The sequence below is a fragment of the Mrakia frigida genome, assembly GCF_051309035.1.
Source record: "Mrakia frigida strain ATCC 22029 unplaced genomic scaffold BDY24scaffold_40, whole genome shotgun sequence".
In the NCBI taxonomy this organism is placed as follows: domain Eukaryota; kingdom Fungi; phylum Basidiomycota; class Tremellomycetes; order Cystofilobasidiales; family Mrakiaceae; genus Mrakia; species Mrakia frigida.
The window spans coordinates 176975-194004 of NW_027481241.1; the positions used below are offsets into that span (position 1 = coordinate 176975).

The 17030-nt window shown below is 54.1% G+C and overlaps 6 protein-coding genes across 6 annotated transcripts; 2 read left to right on the forward strand and 4 right to left on the reverse strand.

Annotated features, from left to right (window-relative positions):
• Positions 1–83: 83 nt before the first annotated feature.
• BDY24DRAFT_402382 (uncharacterized protein) lies at positions 84–2758 on the reverse strand. Its single transcript, XM_076642199.1, has 3 exons — positions 2434–2758; positions 531–1948; positions 84–438 (listed from the first exon to the last, which is right to left on the reverse strand). The coding sequence occupies exons 1-3, from the start codon at positions 2639–2641 to the stop codon at positions 382–384; spliced, it is 1683 nt and encodes a 560-aa protein (XP_076492925.1). The 5' UTR covers positions 2642–2758; the 3' UTR covers positions 84–381.
• A 538-nt stretch (positions 2759–3296) lies between these two features.
• Positions 3297–6385, reverse strand: BDY24DRAFT_210286 (uncharacterized protein). The gene is made up of 5 exons (XM_076636511.1): positions 6258–6385; positions 5515–6190; positions 5143–5423; positions 4762–5063; positions 3297–4679 (listed from the first exon to the last, which is right to left on the reverse strand). Exons 2-5 carry the CDS (start codon positions 5975–5977, stop codon positions 3413–3415), a joined length of 2313 nt encoding a protein of 770 aa, XP_076492926.1. The 5' UTR covers positions 5978–6190; positions 6258–6385; the 3' UTR covers positions 3297–3412.
• Positions 6386–6790: 405 nt separating this feature from the next.
• Positions 6791–10843, reverse strand: BDY24DRAFT_355704 (MFS Git1p-related glycerophosphoinositol permease). The gene is made up of 15 exons (XM_076637789.1): positions 10229–10843; positions 10091–10144; positions 9903–10012; positions 9158–9213; positions 8995–9088; positions 8832–8925; positions 8639–8743; positions 8496–8564; positions 8309–8387; positions 8064–8179; positions 7894–7997; positions 7638–7723; positions 7499–7535; positions 7280–7415; positions 6791–7173 (listed from the first exon to the last, which is right to left on the reverse strand). Exons 1-15 carry the CDS (start codon positions 10417–10419, stop codon positions 6975–6977), a joined length of 1530 nt encoding a protein of 509 aa, XP_076492927.1. The 5' UTR covers positions 10420–10843; the 3' UTR covers positions 6791–6974.
• YEA4 (Yea4p) lies at positions 10822–12909 on the reverse strand. Its single transcript, XM_076642200.1, has 7 exons — positions 12832–12909; positions 12632–12707; positions 12254–12485; positions 11793–12152; positions 11410–11706; positions 11189–11321; positions 10822–11096 (listed from the first exon to the last, which is right to left on the reverse strand). The coding sequence occupies exons 1-7, from the start codon at positions 12863–12865 to the stop codon at positions 11002–11004; spliced, it is 1227 nt and encodes a 408-aa protein (XP_076492928.1). The 5' UTR covers positions 12866–12909; the 3' UTR covers positions 10822–11001.
• A 65-nt stretch (positions 12910–12974) lies between these two features.
• On the forward strand, positions 12975–14228 carry BDY24DRAFT_402397 (uncharacterized protein). Its single transcript, XM_076642201.1, has one exon. The coding sequence runs from the start codon at positions 13258–13260 to the stop codon at positions 13954–13956; it is 699 nt and encodes a 232-aa protein (XP_076492929.1). The 5' UTR covers positions 12975–13257; the 3' UTR covers positions 13957–14228.
• Positions 14208–16982, forward strand: GTB1 (Gtb1p; the record flags this gene model as incomplete). Its single annotated transcript, XM_076644062.1, has 10 exons — positions 14208–14374; positions 14447–14575; positions 14795–14890; positions 14977–15092; positions 15205–15388; positions 15495–15929; positions 15991–16149; positions 16259–16502; positions 16602–16719; positions 16830–16982. The coding sequence occupies exons 1-10, from the start codon at positions 14212–14214 to the stop codon at positions 16980–16982; spliced, it is 1797 nt and encodes a 598-aa protein (XP_076492930.1). The 5' UTR covers positions 14208–14211.
• Between the last annotated feature and the right edge of the window lie 48 nt (positions 16983–17030).

Here is a 17030-nt window from a genome sequence, read left to right on the forward strand (position 1 = left end):
GAAAGAGGAAGAGCGCGAAGCCGGGGAGGAACGAAGGGTCGATTTCGAGACGCGTCTTTTCTTTCTTCGAGTCCAGCATTCAACGAAGAGGAAAGGTCATGAAGAAAGAGTCCGATGGTATTGAGAAAGGGCATGAGCAGGTACGTTAAGATGTGTAGGGTAGACCGGAGGAGAGCGTGAAGTGCCAGGTAGAAAGAGAGAAAGAGAAAGGGGAAAAATGCAAGGGTCGGGAAGAGAAACGAGAGACGAGCGAAGCGAAGGGGAAGAGTAAGCAAGAAAGAAGGGTAAGCAAAAACGAGGAGAGAATAGAGTGCGACGATGGAAGGTAGAGATTAAAACGAGAGAACAGAGGGAACACGGGACTGTAGGCGAGGACGAGATTCAAACGAATCCGACGAGGAAACGGTTGTGGTCCTCTCGAATGACTTTGGTTCGTTCCTGTTAGATAAGACGAGGAAGAAAAGCGAGGTCAGCCCTAGGAGATCCTCGAAGATACAGAAGGCAGAAGGGCGGCTGGACAGAAAACTCACATCAAACTCGTCCACAGTCCTCCTGAACCCAGCCATCTCCTTCTCCACCACGTCCTTCACAACCCTCCCACCCTCCTCCTTCTTCCTTCCTTCCCCTTCCTCCCACTCAATCACGCTCTTCCAGGCCTTCTCCACGACCTCCTCGTCGGCCTTCATCCCAGCGAAGGTCGTCCTCAGAGCTCGCAGACGGCGACCAGCATCGGCGGCGGAGGAGAGGGTGATTTGGGACGCGTCGTGTAGGGAGGAGAGAGATGTGAGAAGGGAGGAGGTGAGGGTCGTGAGGGTCGAGATCGAGGGAAGGAGGTTGGGGTCGGCGGGAGGTTCGAGGAGAGCGTTGGAGGAGGGTGAGGAGGGAGTGGATCGAGAAGGAGGGGGTTGAGGTGCGAAAGGGTTCGGTGGACGTGATTTCCGAGGAGTGGAGTTCCGAGAGAAGACGGGAGATGGTTCGAAGTGGGTTTGATTGAGTCGAGCCGTTCCAGATCGATCCTCGTCGTCGAGATCGTCTTCTTCGTCGTCGACGTCCGAACGAGAGCGATCTTCCTCGTCGTCTTCCTCATCCTCGTCTTCCACCAGCGACCCCATAGGTCCTATCCGACTCCCCATCCCAAATCCGTCTTCACCTCCTTCCGAATCAGAGAACCTCGCTCCTTCTCCTATCAACCGCTGCAGCTCTCGATCCAACCCTCCCAACTCTCTGCACATTCCTTCCCTCTGCCTCCCCATGTCCTCCATCGTCTTGACCACTGCCGCCGTCGCGTGCTCGAGTTCGAAAGAGCGGTCGTCCTTCGCGAGGAGAGGGAGGAAAGTTGGAGGGAGGAGTATCGTGTCCTGAACGCTCATTGACGAGGGTGCAGAATTTGGCGTCGAAGGGATGGAGGAGGAGCCGAAGAGTCGTTGAGGAGGTGGAGAGTCGGTATCGCTGTCGTCGTCGACCATCGAGGACCCTGAAGTAGACCTGAGCCTGGAAGGGGAGGACGACCGAGACGACGATGCTGAAGGCGAGGGTCCGAGGGACGTCGAGGGAGCCATTCCGAAACCGAGAGTCGACCGACTTCCTTGACTCCGAAACGACGAAGCTGTTCGACTCCTTATCCGACGAGGCCCTTTTGCTCGAGTGGGAGTTTGGAGGTCTTCCTCCTCGTCCTGGCGAGGAATCCCGTTGAGTTCCATCTCGAGCTCGTCGCCGAGGGTGAGCTCGTCTCCCAAGCTCATTCCCTGGTGATGACTTCCGTCCTGCTCGTCCTCGAACTCTGAAATTTCATGATTGAAGTGGTTGAAGTGATCCTGTTGATCGTCGAACTCGTGGGAGATGGAGAAGGGATCAGGTTCGAGGTCGTTCGGGTTGGCGAATTGAGGATCGTGATCGTCGTAGAGGTGAGAGGACGGGGAGCCAGAGGGGGATTCTGATCGTGATGAGTCTGCAATGTCAAGACGACAGGAGTCAGCTCAGCAGCTACGACGTCCGAGAGTCCGGGAAAGGTGCGAGAAATGTGAAAACAAAGGAGAAGAGGCGAGAGAGCTGAAGGAGAAAGGGAGCTGAACGGAACGACCCCCTTTCTCCTCTTCTTTCCCCAGAGCTCTTCCCACCTCTTCTGAGCGAGTAAAGACTTCGGCCCTTCAAATGTTAGGACCTGGGAGCTTCGAACCCTCAGAACAAAAGCTGAAAATCTGCTCGCCAGCCACAAACGAGCGAAAGAGCTGGCAAATCTCCCCACCTCCGACACTTTCCCTCCCTTCCTCTCCTCCTCCCTTCCCTCGTGAGCTCCCTGGACCGCCCGCCTCCACGTCTGACGCCAGCTCCTTTCCTACAGCTGAATCGCACCTTCTTTCTCCCCTACGCATCCTTCCCGAGTCGTCGAAAGGCATAGAAGCAGGGAACGAAGCTCGAACGGGCCAGACTGACCTCTGTCCTCCTCCTCTCCCAAATCGATCCCAAACTCCTCCGCCAAACTCCTAGCACCACTCTCTGAAGGCTCCAACGCCGAGACCAGCTCGTGAGCTAACGAGTATCCTCCTGTGGTTGAACTCATGGAACAAGAGGCGAAGTCGTCCCGAAGCGAGAGAGCCGACCTTCGAGGACCGGCATGCTGGCGAGAAGAGCCTCGATCCATGCTTGCAAAAGACGACGACGAGAAGAGTGAGAGGAAGGAGGCAAAGAAGAGGAGGACCCGAGGGTATAGATTGAGTCGAGTCTTGCTGGTCGGTCGTGGGTGGAGGGTACAGGGACTTGGGAGGGGAAGGGATCCAAGCTCACTGTTTCACGCTCCTTCCCTCCCTTCCCCCCTGTGCGTCGTCCATCGCTCTTCCTCCCTCTTCTGGTCTCTGCCTCTTTTTCTCTCTTTTCTGACCGAGACACTGATAGTTTCGCAAGCACATATATGTTGAGAGACTGAAACGTGTTGAGAGACTGAAACGAGGGTTCGGGCTGAAGGATCCAAAAAAAACGAGTGGCAAGCAGAACGAGAACAAAGAAGAACTAAAAGAGCGAGATAGAGAGAGCAGCAGCAGCAGAGATAAGTATGCGAGAGAGATGGAGAGACGAGGATGGGAACATGCTAGATGCAATCGAGTGGGACGGAGAGGGAGACGAGGAAATAAACGACGACGCGACGACGGACGAAGGCAAAGCAAGGAAGCACGAGAGAGATGAAAGAGAACCGTTGATGGCAGACATGGGGAACTAAAGAAGATGAACACATTGAAAAGCAGGGCGTATAAAGTAAAGCAAGGCTAGCAAGGAGAAAGGGAAGATAAACAGCGACGAGAAGAGGGAGAAGAAGAGCGAGAACTAAGCAAGAGGACGAGGAGGTAAGGTAGAGATAGAGATAGAGAGACAGTTCGGGCAAGAGAGAGTCCAAGGAAATCGACGAGGGGAACAGGGATTAAACGACGTACTCCTCAGCCTCGCAAGCAAGCTCGTAAGAGGGAGGCGCGACCATCCAAGCTCCCTCCTCGTCCATAGCTACTCCACTGACCATCCTTCCCCTCTCCTCTCCCGACCCATCCTCCCTCTCGAGGTATAGCTCCCTCCACCCTCGTCGATGTCGAGCTCCCTGAGGCTCTCCAACCGATCCGACCGTGATGGGGATCAGGAGAAGCCGAGGCTTGAGATTGAACGGGATGTCCATCGTTGAGCCGGAGGAGGAAGGAGTAGAGAAGGTGTTGGGAGCTGGGAGGTGAGAGGTAGGGATAGGGCAGAAAGCGAGGTGAAGGGAGAGGTAGAAGCGAGAGGAGCAGTGGGTGTGGAGAGGGCTCGAGGGAGAAGGATCGGGGAGGGAGGAGAGGTCGGGTGAGATGGTGAGGGAGGTAGTGAATCCGTGGGTCCAGAGTTGAGATCGAGATCCGTATCCGAGAGGGAGGTTGAGTCGAGGGAGTTGGATTCGACCGTCGCGTCCAACGGTGAGCGAAGCGAGATCGAATCGACCGCAGGAGGAAACGATCTCGTCCTCAGCGATGAGTCCTCGTTCTTCGTCGACGGGAGTGGGCATCGAGTCCGAGTGGAAGATGTGTTCTCGTCGAAGAAGAGTAGCTCGGATGAGAAGCTCTCCGGACGGAGGTCGAGGAGGTCCGACGACGGGAGCGGAGGAGGTAGGAGCGACGAGGGTGAGGTCGAGAGGGATGTTCGAAGAGGGAGAGTAGGTCGAGGTAGGAAGGGAGGGAAGGATAGTCCACGAGGTAGGAGGAGAGGAGGGAGGAGAAGCTACGGCGGCAGCAACGTTGGCCAACGCTCCTCCCAGCATCGAGAACCGTCTCGAGGTCGAGACTTCCTCTCCTCCTCCCAATCCCATCCTGATCGGTCCCAACGCCGTGTTGAGTCGGTCGATCCATCCAGAAGCTCCAGCGAGGGTGGAAGTAGTACCTCCAGCCAGGGGTTCCGACTTGGGAACGGCGACCTCGACGAGTCCTTCCAGTCCAGGGAGATCCGGTTTCGACGAAGGAAGCGTCACGGGGAGGAGAGTGAACTCTCGCTCCGCTCGGATGAGAGTGATTCGTTGTCGATCGTCCGTAGAGTCGAGGAGGAGAGGTTCGATGGGGTTGTCGATGGTAAGGTGGACTTCGAGGGAGTAGACGATCTCGAAGCACTTGGAAGGGAGGGAGAAAGTCGGGGGGAGCTTTGGGTGGGTAGGAACCTGAACGGTGAGAGGGAGACTGCGAGAGAAGGGAGAAGAGATACAGGAGTCAGTATTCGAAACGTGAGAGACAGGAGAGAGAGAAAGAAAGGAGCATCTACGTGTATTTTCCTCCTGGCAGACCCATTCTGGGATCTTGTCGTCCTCGCTTCTTCCTCTCACTCAACTTATCCCAAGCCAACCCAGCATCCTTCCCCCAGAGCCTCAAACCCTCAGCCAAGCTCACTCCAACGTTGATCAAACTCCTCTCCCTGATGGTCTCCTCTCCTGAGCGCGACGCGTCCTCGTCGGTGAAACGGAGGGTGCCGATGAGGGACATGGTGAGAACGGGTCGAAGAGCGTGAGGGAGGGACGTGTAGCGAGGGAGCTCGAACATGAGGGTGGTAGGGATGGTTTGGCCAGGCTGAAGACGAGATCCGACGAAGAGCGAAGGTCAGCTTGGAGATATCGAAAGCGAAGAGGAAGGAAACGCGTAAACGAACGTAGAAGCAAGGAGGCACGTCGTCCTCGCCTTCCTCTGAGCAGAAAGCGATCTTGAGAAGAGGTTGGCCGAGAGGGAAAGTACCGATGTGGAGTTCAGGAACGATGGGTGAGGACTGTTGTTGAGGGAGAGGCTCGGAGTGGGCTCGATGTTTGAGAGGAGGAGACGGGAGAGGGACGGTCGCGACGACCTCCTCTTCGAGAGGACCGGCCAGTGGAGTGCTGACGGCCTTGGGAGAGGATGGAAGAGGGATGTGGATGGAAGAGGGAGAGTTGTCTGGGGCTGAAAGAAAGGAGAAAGAAGGAAAGGGAAAGAAGTCAGGAGAAGCAAACCAAGGGGCAGTCGAGGAGAAATATGACACGAGGAAACGCACCTGCTTCCGAGTCGTCGAGTTCGTCCTCCTCCTCGTCTCGGTCGTCCATAGATATATCCTCGCTCTCGTATTCATCCTCTACAGCTCCCAAGCTGAGACTTCTCATCCTCACGCTTCTATCCTCGTCGGTTGTGTCCATCGAGACCCTTCGGTCTCCCTCCTCCTCCCTCACTCGAAACTCGTCCGACGAGTCCTCGTCTCCAGAACGATTCGCTGGCTCCCTCGAGGTCTTCCTCTTCCGTCCTGTAAGGAAGGACTTCCTGGATGAGAGCATGAGGTAATGAGGGAGGTTGAAGGTGTCTCGAACGCTGGGAGGGGCTGATGGGGATCTCGTTCGTCGAGGAGGAGGCCAGGAGGAAGACGAGGAGGAAGCGTTCGATAGGTTTGAAGACGACGACGACGTCCTGGCCATGGTGCATCGAGTAGGAGAAGGAGGTGGAGAGGGAGGTCGGGAGCTGGCCATGATTGATTTGGAGTTTGTTGAAGTGCAGCGGGTAAGAAGAGAGCGAGGGGGAGGAGGGAGGTGAGGTGCTGAGCTTGAGTCGAAGGTGTTGGTTTGTAGAAAGAGTGCGGGTGGGATGGGATTAAAGGAGAGTGGGTCGTTGCTGCTGCTCTATGGATACGAAAGATGTGGTTGAGAGGGAGAGACAGGAAAGGGAAGAGAAGAAGGGTTCAACTGAAGAACAAAGAATAGGAGTCTCATCAGCCAGAGGGGGCGGAGATTCAGGAGATCGACAACTCACTCCTATAGAACCTATATAACCAGGAGAGAGATAGGGGGAAGGAACAGATCCGAGGGAGACGATGGATGAGAGAAAGAAAACCACCAATCCTCAAACGAGAAGCGGCGGCTTCAAGCCCTCAAAAAAAAAGGCGTTCGTGTTGGAGAAGGGAAGGGAGAGAGAGACCTGGAAGCGGGAGTGGACGCGGGACGAGCCGCAGGAAAGTACTCCTCGCTTGTTTGGTTTCGGGTGATCTCCTGGTTGTAGATGGAAGGTTTTGATGGCAGCTACATATCAGTTCCTTCAAGTTCTCAACCTCAAATCCATCGAATCAACGCGAGAGCCATGAAGATCTGTCGTTCGAAGATCGAGTTGACCGCTCCTCCTTTCTTTGATCGAGCGAGCAACTCTCCCCGCCTGAATCTCAAGCCAAACCCCATCCTTATGGGTCCCGGTCAGTTCCAGCAAATCCGCTCACTTGACTTTTCCCCGCCCCGAGCTCAGTGAGCAGCTGAGACGACGGTCCCTTTTCAGGTCACCGTCTCGCGACGCGTGCGCTCCCTTTTCCTTTTGGCGATCTGACTCGCCCTCCCTTTCCTCGAATCAGGACCAAGCTGATCACTGGAGAGATCGCTGTCTCCAAAGAGTCCGTCCCGTGCAAAGCCATCTCGATGCAAAACCATCTAATCGACTGATGTTCCAAACTCCAACGAAAACCCGTCCTCTCCTCGTCCCCATCTAGAACTTGACGACCAAATCTTCTGCCTTCTTCAGTCCCTTACTTCCGTCTCCAAGTTCTCCTTCCCATCCCTCTTCAACGAGGTACTGCCTCCACTTTTCGTCCTCCTCAGCGAGATCCTCCTCGGTGAAGTCCTTGACGAAGAAAAAGGCGATGACCAGGCCGGAAAGTCCCAGGATGGCAGAGACAATGAAGGTCCTGTAAGGTGAATAAAAGAAAGAGGCAAGAAGTTAGAGGGCGAAGAATCAGAGGGCGGGAGACGGAAGAGGGGAGAGGAGAGGAGGACGAGGAGCGTAAAACTTACCATCGGTTCCCGGCGTGAGTTCGAATCGGAGTGAAAACTTGCGTTCCGATGGCTGCTCCAGCTTTTCCTACAGCAGCTGAGAAGGAGTATCCAGTTCCACGAAGAGCGGTAGGGTAGGACTCAGCGGAGATCAATCCTGAAGACGCGACGCGACGGAGGCAAGTCAGTTCGAGTGCATATCAGTTCGATCCCAGCCCTTCACGATCAAGAGTAGCTCACCTTCCATGTTACCGGGACCCATTTGTCCGAAGGAGTTCTGTTCCCACAAAGACGCAAAAATGGGGAGCACGACGAGTCAGCTTCGTTTCGCGTCGGACGCGTCTCGTCTCGCCCTTCTCCTCTGCGAAAATCTCCTTACCATCAAGCCATAGAACACTATGAACAAGGCAGTAATCTTGGTAAGCTTGTCGTATCCGCAGCCTATGATCAACCCGATAACGAGGTCTAAAACAACGGATTTTGGGGAGGGTTAGTTTGAGGCCAGGAAGAAAGCAGGGAGCTCGAAGTCTCGAGCCTTCTCTTCTCACGTTCAGTACATCCGAATCTTCAAAAGCTCGGCCGACTGGAGAAGATGACATAGCGAGCCGCGCTGGGCTCAAGAAAAGGCAACTCACATCCGGAAAACCCAAGCATGAGCAGGTTTCGTCGACCGATCTTGTTGACGATGTAAGCTCCGAAGAAGAGACCGGGGAGAGCGATGACTCCCAGGAGAAGGTTCCTAAGAATCAGAGGGGTAAAAAAAGTCAGCCAGATGAAGCGGGTTCGAAAAGGAGAGCGGACGAACCACTCCATAGTCTTCAGGAGCGTTGGGTTTGGGATCACAGCGCTGATTATCACTCCGGAGAAGATTCCATTAGGGAAGGTGATAAAGTCGTAAATAAACCAAGTCCCAGCGGTACCCTAGGTCGACAGCAGGTGTGACGAAATGAAAAAAAAAAAAACGAAGCGTCAGAAGTAGGGTAAGCGTCAGAAGCAAAGAGAAGGCTGGAACGCATCGTTTCACGTCCGTCCGTTCTTGTGCTCACTCACGATGATGGTTCTCCAGTATCTCTTCAGAAAAAGCTTGTAAGGAGTTCGTTTCCTCATGGCTGACGCTTGATAAAGCGTTCTAGAGGGAGGGGGGAGGAAGAGGAGCGCGTAAGTCAGCGACGCGTCCGACCAAGTTCGGCGCTTCCCTCGTCCGTCTCTCTCGGTGCGACCGAGGATGAGTACTGACGAATTCATCATCTTGATTCGGTACCACAACACGACGATTGGCAAAATAATTCCTACCGCGAACTCCACCCTGACCGAACCAAAAGGAACAAAACGTCAGTCGTCGGGTTGATCGAAGAGCATGGAGGGGAAAACGAAGCTCACCTCCAGACAATTTGAAGTTTGTGAATCTGATCAGGTTCGGTGGTGTTGTTATACTTGGAAGCGGCGACGGCGATCAGGAAGACGAAGGTGGAAAGGAATCCCCCGCTGAAAAAAAAAAAAAAAAAAGTCGCGGTTTCGTCAGGACGGAGGGAGGCAGGAATGAAGGGGAGCAGTTAAAGGGGAGGGAACTCACAGAGTGAGAACGAGGTTGGTGACTAGGATAAACGCCCATCCTTGGCTCTTTCGGTTGAGCTGGTTGGCCGACTCGACGGCGCTGACGGAGGAAGCTGGAGGAAGGTCGAAATGATCAGTCGCGTCGTTCGTCTTCCTCGTCGCCGTTCTAAAAGAGGCCTCACCAGGATACTCTCCTCCAGTACCAAATCCAACCATTCCTCGAGCAACCGTCATAACCCAAAACATGGTAGAAAACTGGCCGTTCGCAGCGATCGCCTATCAAAAAAGAATCGCGTCGCGTCAGCGGGGTTCGAAGAGACAGGAGCACGAAAGGAAAGAGCCTACCATGATTCCACCGCAGATAATACACATAGTAGTGAAGAGAAGAGCAGATTTTCGTCCTGTTGAGAGGAGAAGGTGTGAGGATCAGGATCAGCTTTCGTTTTTGTCGAGACTCAAGACGAGAGGAGTAAACTTGGAGCCGATTTGATTTTTTGACCTTCTGAAATCGGCAGCCGATTATTGACCAGTTTGGTGAGGATCGTTAACTCACTCGAAAATCGGCTCTCGGCTGGTGAATCGAGGCTGAATGAATTGGCCAGTCCCGCCGATTAATCTCTCACTCATTCTTCGCTTCGTGAAGACGAAAAACTTCATGCTGAGGGGCCCAAAACTGTAATAAATAGTTGAAAAATACGTCTGTGACACGGCAGTGACTCGTGGTTTCAAGGAAGCCGGTTAAAGCGAGAAAGAAGAGGGTGAGTGAACGCGACGCGTCGCTCTCTTTCACAGATCTACACTCATAAGTGTTTTAGCCACGTCTAAACTAGTTCAGTAGTACCACTATACATTCTGGAAGCATATTGAAGACCCCTGGAGCCCTTTATGCTTTGGCAAAGGGTTATTGGAGAATCGGCGCGACTCGTCTCGACATCTTCAACCGGCGCATTGACTCCTCGCCGATTCAAGAGTCTAAAATATTGATTCGATGGCCGATTAGACGCCGATTCGAGCAAAGTAAACCGGCAAAACCTTCCCTCGGATCAAATCGGCTCCAAGTTTAGAGAGGAGAAGAGACGAGAGAACTGACCGACTCGATCCGTGACCAATCCCACACAGCACATTCCGACAATCTCGCCAACAAGAAGAGCGTTTGAAACTCTAGTAGAGACTTCGGAGTTGTAAAGCTTAGTTCCGTAGCTGAAAAGAAAGGGAACAAGATCGAGAAACGCGAGGTCAGCTTCGATGTCTATGCAGGAGTTGCGGAGGCTGACTTACATCTTGGGAAAGATGAGGTTTCCGGTAGTGAACAACGAGTTCTGGTATCCAGACCTGGTTCGAACATACGAGCAAGAAAGAAACGTCAAGGCCGAAAACGAACGCGTCGAGAAAGCGATCAGGGGGTCTTAAACTCACGAGATGAGAGCAGCTCCAGAAGCCATGATGGAGTAAACGTTGCTTGAGTATCTTTTCTGGATAGACTCGACATCATCAGCACTCGACTGATCCACCTCCTTGAGTTTGTAGTCGAGATCGAGGGAAGCAGGCGATGAAGTCTCCTTGTTCTTGATGTTGTCGTAAACGTCTTCGGCTTTAAGGGCCGCCATTTCTACTGAGCGACTCTGAAGAGGAGGGAAGGAGAAGAAAATAAGGAGTGGGGGTTTGAGGGAGAGAAAGAGGAAAGTCAGCTAGTCGGAAGAAAAGCCAATTTGGCGAGCCGACGTTTCCTTCCCTCTGCTCCCTTCGACTGCAGAAAGAGCGAGAATCCGAAGCAAACTTGACCCACGTTCTTTCTGTCCATAGATTTGCCGACGGGGACCCGAAAGATCTGGAGGGAATAGCAAGAAGACCGCAAAATAGATGAGTATTTTAATGACTCGGGGGAGAATGTCGTCAGGAGCCGACTGTTTCTCGCTCTTTGGATCCAAAGCAGACGAACGTTGGACATTCTACTTCGAGATGGAGCTAGAGACTGTACACGTTCAGATAAATATCTGCTGAACCAGCATGGCGAGGCAGAGGGACACTGACGAAACGAGAATAGACGACTCGGCAGACGCGGGGTTGACCGTTTTCTCTCTCCAATCACTCGAAGGGGTGTTCGACGACCGACCAAAGGAGGGAAGGAACGTTGTTGGAACCATCAGTTGTCTGCGGTGCATACGAGGTTCCGAATAAACGAGCCATGTCTATCGATCCTTCTTCGATTCTAATAAGGCGATCTTGGTCGAGCCTTCGACCTTCTTGGGACTCGAGGAGGAGGCCGAGTAGAGTGCGGTTCCCACTGCATAAAACGAAGCGAAGAAGCGGGAAGAAGTCAGTAAGGAGGTCGTCCTATAGATTGAATAAATGAAGAGACGAAGAAAGAGAGCTCACGAAGAACGAGACCTCCTCCAGTGACGAGTCCCCACCCGACCTCGTCGAAACCTGAGAACCACCAGACGGAGAGAACGAGGGAAACAGCTTTTCTGAAAGTCAGAATCAGTGAAGTAGTCAAGGACGAGACTTTCTGGAAAGGTCGAAGAAAGGACGAAACAGAGAGGTGATCAGCTCGAAGGTTCGTTTCGTCCCTTCCCGCTCCCTTTCCTTGGACTCACCGCCGTCAATCGGTTCACTCCTCCGACACAAATCGCTTGAGTAAACACGTTGATGACCAAGGCGACCCATACCGCTGGAATTGGGAGCTTGAGGACGAGATCCATGCCGAACCTGTTGAGCAACCAAGCGGGTTCGAAGAACGACGTGGTGGCTGAGAAGGAGGAGGCTGTCGAGAGGAGGGAGGTTGGGATGAAGGGAGCGAGGGAGACTTGGAGAGGCGGTGTTGCGTTGAGAGATTGGATGGTCGAAGGGAGGGACGGGAAGATAGGGAAGAAGAGTGGGAGGGAGAGGAAGTGCTGGAAGTCGAGAGCGAGAGGAAGGAAAACGGGACGCGTCAGATGGAGCCTCTCCTCCCGCAGAAGGCCGCACCGGTGAGACTCACGGAGTAGAACAGTCCTTCCTTCCAAACGTTTCCATACACCGCGTACGTCCCTTCCTGCCAGATTCCCATGAGTCCAGAGAGGAAGAGAGCCAGCGAGAGGAGCAGAATTCCAAAGAGGTAGCGAAGGTCGAGACCGAGGAAGAGAGTTTCGTCGGTGAGGGAGGAGTCCTTGAAGGATGCCGACGAAGATTTGGGGTGACGGGGGGGTGCAGAGAGGGTCGCGATGATCACTCCTGCAGAGACGAGGAGGACGGCGACGACTTGGAGGCGAGGGTATCGTCGACCCTTGAGGAGGTAGTTGGTGAGCATCGAGACGGCGAGTCCTCCAGATCGGAAGATGATGTGAACTGGGACCGGGATCTGAAGGTTCGAGAGAAGGTAAATTAACACTTCCGAGACTATGCTTCCTCCGTCAAGTGCTGAAGGTCGCGTTTCGTCTCCCCCCGTCCCGTTGGACTCACGTTGAAAGAAAACGCGTGATTATTCAAGAAGCTGACTGCCAGGAAGAGAACGACCTGGACTGCCCATCTCTTCAAAGGAACCTTCCTCGTCTTCAGTCTCGGGATCCAACCCTTCGTCTCCTCGACGACGACTTCTCCATCCTTCCCGATCCGTTTCGTTGTCTTGTTGAACGTGATCTGAGTTGGCAGAGTCTGAGCGGCGACGAAGACGAACTGGATGAAGGTGAGGAAGCTGGATGTACGAAGATGAGAGGGTAGAGGAGGGTGAGGGAGAAGGAGGAAACGAAACGGGAGATGCGACGCGAGGGAGGAGGAGGGAAGGAGGTGATCAACAAGCTGGATCTCGAGGACGAGAGAGCAGAGATAGGTGGTACGTACGAAGATGCTTTGGGAGCCTGTTTGAGTACCGATTCGAGTGTGAATACGTTCGAGCAGCAGCCTCCAAAAGTGAGGGCTGAAAAGAGAGAAGGAAGGAAAGAGTCGTGGAGGGGGAGAGGTGAGGTCAGTTTGACATCCTTCCTTCCCTTCCGTTCCGTCCTGGATGGCCTCCTCGAAGCTCGGAACCCAGCGATACTGACCCAGGGGTACTACGAGCTCAGATGGAGATTGCATTTTTCTCGATGATGTTGTGGTTGGGAGGGGAAGGACGACCTTCGATTCGATTCCGAGGTGAGATTCGAGCTGTCTTGACCTTCCTCCTCCTTCCCTTCTTCCAACGGTCACCCGTCGTCCTCACGACCCCATCCACACCACCCGTCTCCCTCCTCGAACTCCCAAATCCACAACCTCTCCCTCCTCCCTCACCCAGAAAAACACCCTCCAAAGGTCCCACTCTCACCGACAAGCTCGCGCAAGCTCGTCAACAACTCATCGAGGCTGGTCAACGACTGCTCGACTCGGAAGACGCGTCTCGCTCAGAGATTGCGAGACTTCGACGAGAGCTCGCGGAGGAAAAGCTCTTACGGGAACACGCTCAGCACCAGCTCGAGCTCGGAGACAAGAGGATGAAGCTGTTCGAGAGCCTCTCATCGCTCAGGGAGCGTCAAGCCGCCTCGGCCTCCCAGGGATGGGCGGAAGCGGAATATCAACTGGTGTACGAGAAGGCTAGGGGTACTTTGGAGTTGGAGAAGGAGAAGGAAACGCATCGGAAGCAGTTGGAGACTATCAGAGAGGGGGAGAGGGAGAGGATGGATTCTTGGAAGGTTGCGAGAGGATGGAAGGAGATCTCCTGGCCGGAGGGGAAGAGGAGCGTCGAAGAACAACAACGACCCGACCACCAAAACAACAACAACATCAACATCACCGAACTCGAACTTGCCGAGAGGCACTCAATATCAACCAACGTCGTTCTCTTTGGAGTCGAGTCGAACCCTTCCTCCTCACCAGAACAACTCCTCGCCCTCGTCCTCTCCTCCCTTCCGTCCTCTCTCAACGCACCTTCACCAACCCTGGTCAAACGGAAGTCCAAAGCACCGATCTCCTCTCCTCTCATCCTCACCTTCGCCGACCACGCCGACCGAGCCAACTACCTCCTCGCCCTCACCTCTATCCCCAACAACCCTCTCTCAGCTCGACACGATCTCACCCGAGCTCAACAGCTTCACCGACGTCTTCTGGTCTCAGACGCAGAAGAACTCAAGAAGCGTGGCATCGCTGCCGTCGTCCGAGGAGATAGGATCATCGTTCGAGGACAAGAGCTCTAGATCGAGGAGCAGTGGAACGTCGACTGGCGGGAAGGCGATGGGAGTGACGACTCGTTTCTTTCTCCCTCTCCTTTATCGCTGCTACTTTCTCTGTTTTTTTTTCCCTGCACACCCTTGCCTCACGGCTACCATCGCACTACCATCGCACAATCGCTACTTTCAACGTTTTCAATGACTTCACCTTTCTCTCTTCGATTAGTTTAATAGCTATCGCTCAATCTGGCCTTCTTCGTACTTTTTCGGAGCCCTATGCCTATGAACCCTCACCATCATCATCATCATCACCCAGCCCTTTTCCAACCCAAAGCCAGAATGTTGGTCCCACTCATCGTCATCCCAGCACTCCTCGCCTCGTCAAGTCCAGTTGGAGCCAAATCACCTCATCCAGCAGCGAGCATCAAGGGACTTCACCCCGACAGTGAGGCCAGCTCATCTCCTCCCTTCTCTCTCCCTCTCAAGCTTGACGAGCTCCTTCGACCTTGATTTCCAGAGTACGACCGCTACGTACCGTCGTCGAAGGATACCTTTACCTGTCTATCAGGCTCTGGGAAGAAGACGATCCCTTTCTCAGCAGTCAACGACGACTACTGCGACTGTGAAGATGGGTCGGACGAACCAGGTCAGTCTCTCTCTCTTCCTTCCTATTTTCCGCTTCGGAAGTGTCGAGAGTGCAAAGAGAAGAGCTCGTTCTCTGTTGGAGAGCTCGAATGCATCGTAGTGGGGGATCTTGGGCCGAAATGAGCTCAAACTGCGATGCTCCCCCCTCCTCCATCTGAGCTCGATTCTCCGAGCTCAACACTGACTCCTTGCTCTCGTCTTCGTCGTTCTGATTCCAAAGGAACCTCCGCCTGCCGCTGGTCCACGTTCTACTGCCACAACAAGGGTCACATTCCAGCATCCATTCTGTCTAGTCGTGTGGGAGACGGCATCTGCGGTTCGTTCAGCTCGCTCCCTTCCTTCGACCTCTCCTCTCAGCCGCTCATTCGTACCTTCTGCATCTTTTGGTTTGGGTGTGAACAGACCCAGAGTGCTGCGATGGGTCTGATGAATCCGAGGGAGTGTGTCCAGATGTCTGCGTAGCTATTGGGCAGGAGTTCCGAGCTGGCTTGGAGGAGGAGAGGAAGAGGAGGAAGACGGTTCGTTCAAGTCTCTCTCCCCTTGAGCTCATCGAGCTGGCCCGTCTGCTCTCGACTCCTGAAACGGTCGATCGAGAACTGAGTATCGCTGTACCACTTCTTTTCTCAACAGGGCTCCAAAATTCGGTCATCCTACATCGCTTTCGCCGAGAAGGAGAAGAAGCGACTCGAGGCCGACGTGATCAAGTACTCAAATCTCGTCAAGGACAAGGAACGTGAGGTTGAGAAGGCTAGGCAGGTCGTCGAGGAGGTAGAGCAGGGTCAAGGAGAGATGATGGAGAAGAGGAAAAACTCTCGTAAGTGTCTAGCTTCGTCCTCTTCGTCGATCCCTTCGCCTTCGACGCGACCTTGAGCTCATCTCTCTGTCCCGTCTTATTTTCGATCCTCGATCTTTCGCTGCAGCCCTTTACACTTCCCTCCTCGCGCATCGACTTTCCCTTTCCCGTCTCCGCTCTCGAACAACTCGTCTCGAGTCCGAACTCGACGTCCTCAAATCCATCTTCGAGGATCTCGTCCGATCGTACAACCCGAATTACCAAGACATGGCCGTCCGAGCTGCTGCGATGGGATACATGGAGATCTACCACGACGGAAAGACGCCTCCTGCTGAGGGAAGTGGGACTGGAGTTGAGGAAGAGGAGACGAGGAGGGAGGAGGTTGACGGGGAGGGAGAGCCCGTCGTCGACGAGTCGGGAGAGGGAGAGGAGAAGGAAGAGGAAATCAAGGACGAGGAGCTGGAAGAGTTGGAGAAGGTGGATCTGATGGGATTGCTGGTAGGATGGGAGGATGGGAGCGTTTCGGGTGCTGGGAAGGAGGATACGCTTCGTGAGTTCGTTCGTTGGTCCCGTCCCGCCACGTCTTCAGAGCTCAATCCGACGCGTCTGTGCCTTCCCTCCAGTCTATAACCTCGCCAACTACATCCCCGATCCTCTTCTCGAATCCTACGACTTCCTTCGATCGGGCCTTCTCTACTGGCTCATCAAGTTCTCCGTCGTCGACCCTTCAACAACCTTCTCTTCCTCTGTTCCCAAACCTCACTCCTCCGTCGAATCACCACGTTCGTTCCTCTCCTTCCACACTTTTCACCACTTAATCGTTCCACATCTCACTCCCTCTCTCACTCGCTGACTCGCTCCCTCTCGTCCTTTTCGTCTCACCTCCCACAGAAACCTCCGCTGCCCGTCAATCCCTCAACTCCGCTACCATCTCCCTTTCCGACACTCAAGCCTCCCTCACCAGCACCCAAGCCTCCCTCTCTGACCTCGCAACCAAGTTCGGTCCCAAGGGAGAGTGGAAGAAGCTCGACGGGACGTGCATCGAGAAGAACTTGGGAGAGTACACGTACGAGCTTTGCTTCTTTGGGGCCGCGACGCAAAAGGGGAACAAGGGCGGGGGGAACAACAGCCTTGGGTACGTCGTTCACTCCTTTCTTCTTGGGACAGGACGAAGAGGGGACCCAGCGAGACGCGTCGAGATCTGACTCTCTTTTTCTCTTTCGTTTTTGTTCAGTCGCTTCAACTCCTGGAACTACGACTCCTCCGCTGAGGAGGGCACCGAGGCTTACTACTCCAAGCAGCTTTACGACATGGGAGCCAAATGCTGGAACGGTCCTCATCGATCTGTCAAGGTTCGTTTTCTCGTTCCCGCTCCCGCTCCCGTCCCTTTCTTCTCTCCCTCTCCCTCCTCCAAACTAACCCTCTCCCCTCCCCACCTTCATGCTCCTCCCTTCCATTGCAGCTCCAACTCTACTGCGCCAAAGAGAATGAACTCCTCTCGGTCGTGGAAGCTGAGAAGTGCGAGTACGTCTTCACAGCGACGTCTCCTGCTCTGTGTTGGCCCGAAGCAGAGGACGCTTCCTCGTCTTCTTCCTCGACGAAGGACGAGCTCTGATTGCTAGATGGACTGCTTTACCTGAGAAGATCTACGATGCTTTCAAAC

Excerpts from the sequence above, each read along its gene's own strand:
- BDY24DRAFT_210286 (XM_076636511.1), bottom strand. The coding sequence starts at position 5,977 with ATGGCCAGCTCCCGACCTCCCTCTCCACCTCCTTCTCCTACTCGATGC. Across the intron at positions 5,424-5,514 it reads ACTCGACGACTCGGAAGCAG|CCCCAGACAACTCTCCCTCT; the intron begins GTGCGTTTCCTC and ends CCTTTCTTTCAG. Across the intron at positions 5,064-5,142 it reads ACGTGCCTCCTTGCTTCTAC|CCTGGCCAAACCATCCCTAC; the intron begins GTTCGTTTACGC and ends TCTCGTCTTCAG.
- BDY24DRAFT_355704 (XM_076637789.1), bottom strand. The coding sequence starts at position 10,419 with ATGGCGGCCCTTAAAGCCGAAGACGTTTACGACAACATCAAGAACAAG. Across the intron at positions 8,565-8,638 it reads AAACTTCAAATTGTCTGGAG|GGTGGAGTTCGCGGTAGGAA; the intron begins GTGAGCTTCGTT and ends TGGTTCGGTCAG. Across the intron at positions 7,536-7,637 it reads TAGTGTTCTATGGCTTGATG|AACTCCTTCGGACAAATGGG; the intron begins GTAAGGAGATTT and ends TTGTGGGAACAG.
- YEA4 (XM_076642200.1), bottom strand. The coding sequence starts at position 12,865 with ATGCAATCTCCATCTGAGCTCGTAGTACCCCTGG. Across the intron at positions 12,153-12,253 it reads ATCACGCGTTTTCTTTCAAC|ATCCCGGTCCCAGTTCACAT; the intron begins GTGAGTCCAACG and ends TCGAACCTTCAG. Across the intron at positions 11,707-11,792 it reads AGGAAGGACTGTTCTACTCC|CACTTCCTCTCCCTCCCACT; the intron begins GTGAGTCTCACC and ends CTCGACTTCCAG.
- BDY24DRAFT_402397 (XM_076642201.1), top strand. The coding sequence starts at position 13,258 with ATGAAGCTGTTCGAGAGCCTCTCATCGCTCAGGGAGCGTCAAGCCGCC.
- BDY24DRAFT_402382 (XM_076642199.1), bottom strand. The coding sequence starts at position 2,641 with ATGGATCGAGGCTCTTCTCGCCAGCATGCCGGTCCTCGAAGGTCGGCT. Across the intron at positions 1,949-2,433 it reads GGGAGAGGAGGAGGACAGAG|ACTCATCACGATCAGAATCC; the intron begins GTCAGTCTGGCC and ends TTGACATTGCAG. Across the intron at positions 439-530 it reads GGACTGTGGACGAGTTTGAT|GAACGAACCAAAGTCATTCG; the intron begins GTGAGTTTTCTG and ends CTTATCTAACAG.